Genomic DNA, 9,044 nt, shown 5'->3' with positions numbered 1-9,044 from the left:
GCCATTAAAACGAAAAGAAGAAGAAGAAGCTGAGCAGAAGTTTTTCTTTGGATGAAGTTGTGAACAGTGCTACTGTTGCGTGCTTGCTGGTAAGAAAATTATTTATGATGCATTTCTTTCTGCYATTAGTGCGCCAAGTTGTTGAATTTTACTTGCATTTAGTCAGGAAAGAAAGACGTAAACTGTTTTAAATTAGGCGCCTTATCGAGTAACTCGGCGTGGTTTCTCCAGTTGAACCGGAGCCCTGCATTCACTAATAGCAGAGATAAATCTCTATATTTCCTATCAATGTTTGCGTGTTTCTTCACCAAGCAAACCGCATATCTTCAAGATGCCATTATTTATTACTTTGCTCCCAGGACGCTTCATGTTTCTGACGTCACAGCCATTGTATGGGGCCCTAAGCAGAGTTTAATGAGGGGCGTCACTATCTTCCTTTTATGATATCCATTTTTAATAAACAATGACATTAATGTCRCTGCTTGTGTTTTGCTTGCGTTTTAGTATTGTAAAAAAAAAAAACAACAAGAAAACAATTTCAATACTTACTCTTCAAATCTAGACCAGATTGCTCTACACTGATACAGGAATAAATCTAAAACCAAGCTTGTGATTTGCAAAGTCTTACTTGCTGGTTTTCCCCCCTTTTTTCTTTGCATCTTGATCACATTATTATTCTTTCACATTTTTTTTCTCAGCATTAATATAACCTCTTATTGAACTTTAACCAATCAAATAAAGGTTTCACAAATGACAAACTTGGTTTTACGTGCCCCGCCCTTAATGTAGAGTTATATAATTCAGGTTTAAGTGTTGAAATGTTTCATCCAGAGCAGATTAAAGATGCTCAACGATTTCAGCTTCATAAGAAATAGTTAGCATCCAGTTTTGTTACCTCATAGCTGCTTCACTGTTTATTTATTTTAAATGTATATGAGTTGGTGTGCCCTCCATTGATTTTCAGTTATTTTTACTAAGGCAGATTTAAACTCCCTGATAACTGTTAAACTGGTCCATATGTTTACCCATCAGCATTAGTTTATATAATACGTGCTAAGCCTGGTGTAAGGGTGCTACAGCCCACCAGCGGCACACCATGTTTTTGTGTAGAAAAATAAAAATGAGTTAAGCTACAAATGTTGTGAGGTTCAGGAGCAGGCTCCCTAATTTGGAAACAATAGTGTTTGTGAAAACGGCAGGTAGAGGGACGGTGCAGTTTTTTCACACCCATTTGCACCCAGTTCAACGATTTGACTATAAACCTAGTTTAACTCGTCTTTACTGTAACTGAGTGATATATAAAAAATCCAGTTTAAAATAAACAGACAACACTTAAGTCTGGTTGGGTGGCAAGTAAAGACTGGTGACCTGCCAGGCTCACAATACCCTGGTTGAACCCTGGGTTCTGTAGTATTGGTTGATAAGAATTAATCTTATGTTCTTGTTCACTCTTAGATCATCTTCCTTCTCTACGTCAACATTGTGCTCCAGTTGTCAATCAGATGGCTCAGAAGAAAGTGAAGCTGGACCCAGAGGCCTTCTCATGTACGATCTGTGCAGGTCTACTGAAGGATCCGGCGACTATTCCCTGTGGACACAGCTACTGTCTGAGCTGTATAAATGACCACTGGGATGAAGAAGACCAGAAAGGGATCCACAGCTGCCCTCGGTGTGGGGAGACGTTCAAACCGAAGCCTGTGCCGACCAAAAACATTGTGTTAGCGGAGCTGGTGGGGGATCTGAAGCACCACGGTTTCCAAGCTGCTCCAGCTGATCACTGCTATGCTGGACCTGAAGATGTGGCCTGTGATGTCTGCACTGGGAGGAAGATGAAGGCAGTCAAGTCCTGTCTGGTCTGTTTAGTTTCTTACTGTCAGAATCACGTTAAACTTCATTACGAATCTTCTGCCTTTAAAAAACACAAGCTGGTGGAGCCCTGCAAGAACCTTGAGGAGAACATCTGCTCTCATCACGGCGAGGCGCTGAAACTTTACTGTTCCCTTCATCAGAAGTGTATCTGTATCCTCTGCTTAGTTGATGAACATGAAGGCTGCAAGACGGGTTCTGCTGCGACAGAAAGGACCAAGAAGCAGAAGGAGCTGGAGGAATGTCGAAGAGACTTCCAGTTGGGAATCCTGACCCGGCAGGCGGACGTGAAGCTGCTTAAACAGGAGGTGGAGGCCATCAATGTCTCTGCTGATAAAGCAGTGGAGGACAGTGAGGAGATCTTCACTGAGCTGATCCGTCTCCTCCAGGAAAGAAGCTCTGAGGTGAAGCAGCAGATCAGATCCCAGCAGGAAACTGAAGTGAGTCGAGTCAAAGATGTTCAGAAGAAGCTGGAGCAGGAGATCAGTGAGCTGAAGAGGAAAGACGYTGAGCTGGAGCAGCTCTCAMACACASAGGATCACAMCCAGTTTCTCCTCAACTGTCCTGTATGGGCAGACTTTAGTCGGCCTACATACTTCTCCATATTTGATGGCATTCCTCCAGGATACTTTGAGAATGTGACAGAAGCTGTGTCAGCGGTCAAAGCCATTGTGGCGGACTTGATATGCGATGGATGGCCGGAGATCTCTGAGACGATATCAAAAGTGGATGTTTTATTGTCAAAACCAGAACTATCCACCAGAGAGGACTTCTTAAGATACGCAGTAGACATCACACTGGACCCAGACACRGCGCACCAGGAGATTCGCTTATCCAGAGGAGACCGGAAAGCTTTATCGACGGCAGCGCTGCAGAATTACCCCAACAACACAGACAGATTCAAGATTCCTTTGCAGGTCCTGAGCAGAGAGCACCTGACTGGCCGCTCCTACTGGGAGGTGCAGTGGAAAGGAAGGGCTGTCGATGTCGCCGTTTCATACAGCAACATCAGCAGAGCGGGAGGCTTGGAGAAATCCGAGTTTGGCTGGAACAACAAGTCCTGGTCGCTGCACTGTCACTCAGCCGGTTACACGTTCTGGCAGAACTCTGTCCACACGCCGGTGTTGAGTCCTCCTTCGTACAGAATAGGAGTGTTTCTGGATCCCAAAGCAGGAAGTCTGTCCTTCTACAGCGTCTCTGAAACCATGACTCTCCTCCTGAAAATCCAGACCACGTTCACTCAGCCGCTACAYGCCGGGCTGAGGTTCCCCAACTCTGCGAACGACACCGCTGAGTTTGTGAAACTGAAGTAGCTTCAATGTGTATTTAGGTTTCTTCCTATGGAAGAGAATTAGGGTCATAAAAAGAGTAAACCTTTTTCAATCAGACCTGGGTGTAAACCTTTTTGCTCTTCTGTTAATAAATTGCATCCTCAGTGACTTCTAGGCCATGGAAATAACTGGCTAAAGTCAAACATGTTCCTCCAGAAAGCTTGTTGTCCTCTTCCACAACTTGCCCAACTGCTTTAAAGACCAAATTCTTTGCTTTTTTTCAGTGGCCCTAATGCTCTTCCATAGTTTATTGTTGTACTCAATGAAAGCTAATTGCTGTTTCTCGCCGCTTTTGCACCCAGTGTGGCCATTTCAGCATTTTCCAGGAGAAGGTAGTATCAAAATGAAAAATGTGCCTTAGAGTGAAAACAACCAACTACAATCAGTTCAGTTGCTTATAGAAAATGCTAAAAGTCRAGTGTCTGTTTTCTGATTTCTGTTGCTCTAGGCAAAAATAAATTCAGTGAMAGTTTGAAAACACACTCTGTAGTTTTGTCTTCTTTCAGGAGAATTTCTGCTGTTTAATGATTTTTAAAGTTTGTCATAAACCAGGCCTGGAACACGAGGGAAACGTAGGAGTGATATGAATGTTGAAAACTGAGATGATGGATCTGGACCACAGAGCAGGTATTCTGTCTTTCTACAGCGTCTCTGTACCATGACTCTCCTCCACAGAGTCCAGCCCACATTCACTCAGCCGCTACATGTTTGGGTTTATGCTTTACTCTGATGGAGACACTGCGGAGCTCATCAGGCTCAGTTAGGTACTGGATAAATCATATCAAATGGGACAAAACTGCTTGGTGCCATTTCTATGGGAAGAAAATATTTTATTATCGTCTCTGTACAGACTTGATCTYGTTTCTGGAGATCCAAAAACTGTATTAACATTAGATAGACTAACTTTTTAAAAATGTAAAAACATCATCTKCATAAACAGTAATAGTAGTTGARATTGTCATAGTTTTCCATAGAAATCTTGAAAGTTGTTGAGTTTAAAATTTAGAGACTGAAGGATCATGGAGCCTTGTGGGGATCTGGATCATTGAACTATAAACGTCTTCGTGGGGATAAATGTTTTTTATGATGGTATTCTTGCAACAATTAAAACGTAAAGGACCAATGACTGCGGTGCCATTTCTTAATTTACAAATTTTTAAGCAATAATTTGAGTTATTTAGCTTGTTATAAGAGGAAAAGAAAAGGAGAATTTTAGTTGGAATGTTAAATATTTTATTTACAAACTATAAGATTGGGAAACTAAATATTTAACTCAGACCTAAATATGTAGCTTAAGTAAACTAAATATAGTTAAGCTTTGTAAATATTTAGCATTTATAAATGCCAATAAATATTAAGTTAGCAAGCTAAAGATTTAGCTAATCTAAATGTTATCTTGCCAACTAAATGTTTTCTTGAAAAAACTAAACATTTAGTTTAAAATAGAAGTAGACATCAACATGAACCTGTTGGTAACAGTACAGTGAGCATATTTTAAATATTACTAGAAATATTTTTCACTGTATTTTTTAAAAATGTGTTTTTATTTTCAGTCTTGGCATTACTTACATCACATATTTTGTATTGCTTGATGACTAATTGGTGTAAAATGTGATTATTTACATATATCAGTGCTGTAACCACCTTAGTTTACACCACATTGGAAGCTAAAGTGATGGAGAAAAGTCTTTATTTTATTTTAAACTCAGATTTCACTACCTCTAAGCATAAACAGTTCCTTACTTGAATCTTCCAGCAGTTTGTATCATGTTGCTTTAGTAATAAAACATTTTTGTTTTATAGAGAATCYAACTATGGCATCACTACCTCTGTTAGTCAGCATTTTATCTTTTCAGCTTGTAGCGAAGTAAAAAAATGTTCTACTGCCATTTTCATTGTATAATTTTCTTTTAAATGATATTAAAGTCCTGGAGCTAAAACAGCTTCTACACGTTTCCCCTTCATCTCCAAAGTCACAATCTGTCCGGGTTTCGTTAATATCAAACAACAAATACATCGAATCTGTGTTACTATCACATCTTTTGCACCAACGTATTTTAAAGTTGCATGCTRAAAASTTTGAAGAAAATTAACAAAAAATGGATTAAAATGATTTAATTGGAAAAGTTTGTGGATTTTCTGATCCGTTTTAMAGTTTATTTCTGTTCATGTTCAAGTTCCTGTAAATTTCTGCTGATATTTACRTTGCTCACTAAATATTTAGTGCGTATACTAAATATTTGGCTTGATAAATATTTAGCTTCAAGCTAAATATATAAATTGCTAAGTAAATATTTAGTTTGGAGCTAAGATTTTGACATGAAGCTAAATATTTACTTTGCAAACTAAATATTCAGCTTCAAACTAAATAGTTAGGAGCTAAATATTTAACTTGCTGTTTAGTTTCAAACTAAACTAAATCTATCTTGGAGCTAAATATTTAGCTTCTAACTAAATAGCCAGCTTTAATTTYGTTTGGCAACTAAATGTTTATCTTCAGGCTSAATATTTAGTTTAACTAAATATTTAGTTTGAAACTGACATTATAAATGAAAGATAAGCACAGAGAAAATATGACTTTGAAAAATGAACCCCATTTTTTTAATGCTGGACTGAATAATCCAGATCATCGATGCTAATTTTTAATTGTGTAACTTTACAAACCACATTCCATATAATGTTGAACAGTTTCACATAAATAAGGATACATGAATACATTTCTAAGGGGATTGCAACCAATTTTACCTCAAGGTGGCGCCATCTACTGCAGCGCAGACTGGAAAGATTAGAGAAAGGTTCCCAATGATTATTTACTGGTTTTCACTGTCCCAGTTCAGTCTGTCTTGATTATCAGAATTGATGATATGAGAATAAAAAGAAAGGGAAGAAGAGCATGAGAAGGTGGGAATGTGACGGACCAGACACAGAAGGTGAAGGGTCCGGGATGGTCGGTGGGCAGAGGCAGTTTTTCATTTCTGGGTAAAACTCTGTTACGGTTGTTGTCAGAGGACATTTCGATCCAGGGAATATTACAAACTCAGAGTTGGACCTGCGCAGCCGGTGTTGGAGATCCTCCAGAGTCTCCGTCTTCAGATATTGGCGTTTGGACTCGTCCTGGACGTTGCGGCCCCAGTGCCCGCTCGCTATCCACGCCTGGGCCACGGCGCTGTAGCAGCAGAACGCCGACCAGAGCGCGGTGGGAACGTTGACCCTGTTGTTGAGGGTGCTGCTGGAGCTGGGCAGGGCCCCGGTCACCACAAAGCCCCCGGTACCGCCGCTGCTGTTGACGCAGTACTTCTCCATCACGCATYTGGTGCACCTGGAACACGGTTTCATTTCAACAATGTCATCGATCTTAACTTTAGCTACATTTTGACATCGATTCTCTTGGCATTCAYTGGTAAAAGTCATGTGGCTCCTGACAGTTGGTGGTTACCATAGCAACCAGTAACTGGCAGCTCCTCCCCCTTTTTTCTGCTTCCGTCTGTAACTGTGGTATGGGATCAGATCTTGTGTTATGTTGCATTTTAGCATATATTTTAGATCTATTTAATTATATACATGGGTTTTTTTACTTGATTTTCTCTCATTAGGTATGTTTTTAATCTTTAATACAAAGTAATGTCCCAGTTATCCACTGTGTCATAGTCTTACACGTAACAGGGTTTGATTTGATGTGAACAAAATGTATTTATTATTCAAATTAATTTTGTTTTACCAAATTTATTTTCTCCTGACATTCACTGGTGCAAAAGTAAAGCTGCTCTTGGCAGTTGGCGGTTACCGTAGCAACCAGTAACCGACAGCTCCTCCACCTTTTTCTACTGCCGTCTGTAACTGTGCTTTTCTTTACAAGTATTATATAACAATATATATTTTTAGAGTGATTTAATTATACAAAGAGTTTTGTGTGTAATTTTGCCATGTTTTTGGTATGTGATGTGCGTTTAAGGCATGTTTAATTTTACAACTGTTAACTGCTCAGTGAGAGATATTGGGCTGTAGTTTGTTTCAGGTTATTTATTGTAGTTTATTTACTGTATAGGGGCAGAAGCTGCTGGACTGATGTTAACTGACTTGATTTTTTTTCCCTCTCGTCAGAATAAATTCAGTGAACCTGAGTGAGTCTGTTGTGAAGTCGGCCATGTTGGACCTGGAAGTCTACACACCTCTCCATTTTGTTCCAGCTGCCCTTGTTGAAGGACTCCGCTTGGGGAACGACGTTCGTCAGGGTGAAAGTCGACAGTTTGTCCGCTTTGGTTGAGGCGTAGGAGCTAGGAAATATGTGACCCCGGTCAAATGTTCTGTTGGATCTGTAATCCACAGCGCCGGCCTGGTGGTTGTAGGTTCTGTTCTTATCTTCGGGGATCATCTTCTTGTCTCCATTTGGATCCTCCAGCTGTGAAAAGTGAGGAATGAAACTGGATATTATAAATTCAAGACAGAGAACAGACATCGTTTTGTTTCTTCTCACTGTGAAAWGAACGCCTTCCTCCCTTTTTTAGGGTGCATTCACAGCGGCACGTTTAGTCCGTTTTAACTGAACTCCAGTTTGTTTGTCTAGAAAGTCCGATTTGTTTGGGGTTGTGTGAATGCAGAGTCTGACCAAAAGAGCAAACCCTGGTGCCAGGGGYGCAACTACATACTTTCTGAGGTGTATGTGAACACGACATTGGCGCCGCCTCCCCATGACATAAACTTGTACAACACATTAATAAAATGTTGAAATAATATTGACCACAAAACACTGAATTTATAAAAGATAAACATTTTTCCTACACAATCCTAACAAACGTTTTTAATGTTGAAAAAATAAGCGGTTTCCCTTCACAGTATTTATTTACTATTGATCTATTTGTATGACTTGTTCTTTAAATTGCCATTTATATTATTTTTCGGTTTCAGGAAATGATTGAGGGATGTCTGGTTCTGCAGGTTCTGGCGGGTCTGCGCTGTTCTCCTGACCCGTTCTGTCTGATACCAAACAACTCACTGTGCGTCACTGAATATCGCCGAYCCATTTTTTTAATGCCTCTATTCAACTTCACTGTAATTGTTTAGCCTGGAATGAGCGTCTTCCCACCACGTCTGTATTTCTGCCAAAGGTTTTGCCTCTAAAGACGGTGGAGAACCGAGTGGACATTTTAAAAAGACGCAGCTTGATAGCAGCTCAACGGAGAAGAATGGAGTGAAAATAGTCTCAAAATATCTGTGCGTGTGTAAAAGATTTGTGTATATAGATATCAATATGTAGATATATTCAAGCAACATTTAAAACGTAAAGGACCAATGACTGCGGTGCCATTTCTTAATTTACGAATTTTTAAGCAATAGTTTGAGTTATTTAGCTTGTTATAAGAGGAAAAGAAAAGGAGAATTTTTACTTATTTAATTATTTATAGAGAGAGACAAACACACATATATGAGAGAGTTATATCTATATAGATAGATATGTATATAAAACTATATATTGATAAAAATCTATATATCTATCTCTCTTTATATATATAGAGAAATATTATGATAGATGTGTAGATGACAGACAGATGGATATAAATAGACAGATTTGGAGGAAGGTAGATAGCTCTTTCTGTTCCACGTTGTTTACATGTTCTTTCTCTAAATCTCCCTTATAAATGTGATCGTCTGATTTTCTGTTTTGAATCTGAAATAAAAATCTTACAGTGGATGAACATGAGTCCTGATGCTGTTGAACGTGGGGGAAGCCGGAGCATCYGGAGAGAACCCACACCTACACAGGGAGACATTTCCCACCATGCAGTCCTGCCTTTTTAATATTGAAATATCCAATTAACAACAACAGCAGCTCTTTTTCCAATTCCCGCC

General features: G+C 39.5%; 2 protein-coding genes across 2 annotated transcripts in view; one reads left to right on the top strand and one right to left on the bottom strand.

The window, feature by feature from the left end:
• LOC103480829 (tripartite motif-containing protein 16-like) lies at positions 1 to 3,679 on the top strand. Its single transcript, XM_008436013.1, has 2 exons — positions 1 to 89; positions 1,456 to 3,679. The coding sequence occupies exon 2, from the start codon at positions 1,503 to 1,505 to the stop codon at positions 3,177 to 3,179; it is 1,677 nt and encodes a 558-aa protein (XP_008434235.1). The 5' UTR covers positions 1 to 89; positions 1,456 to 1,502; the 3' UTR covers positions 3,180 to 3,679.
• A 2,092-nt stretch (positions 3,680 to 5,771) lies between these two features.
• The window catches only part of LOC103480902 (endonuclease domain-containing 1 protein-like), a 10,073-nt gene continuing 6,800 nt past the window's right edge, over positions 5,772 to 9,044 (bottom strand). The window contains exons 3-4 of the mRNA XM_008436103.2: positions 7,367 to 7,596; positions 5,772 to 6,516 (exon numbers count right to left, since the gene is read on the bottom strand). Of these exons, the coding sequence (XP_008434325.1) occupies positions 6,048 to 6,516; positions 7,367 to 7,596 (699 nt within the window). The 3' untranslated portion in view covers positions 5,772 to 6,047. The remainder of the gene's footprint in view (positions 6,517 to 7,366; positions 7,597 to 9,044) is intronic.

This window comes from Poecilia reticulata, linkage group LG18, assembly GCF_000633615.1.
Source record: "Poecilia reticulata strain Guanapo linkage group LG18, Guppy_female_1.0+MT, whole genome shotgun sequence".
Lineage (NCBI taxonomy): Eukaryota > Metazoa > Chordata > Actinopteri > Cyprinodontiformes > Poeciliidae > Poecilia > Poecilia reticulata.
The sequence above is the reverse complement of the archived record's forward strand: the minus strand, read 5'-3'. Positions and strand labels throughout refer to the sequence as shown.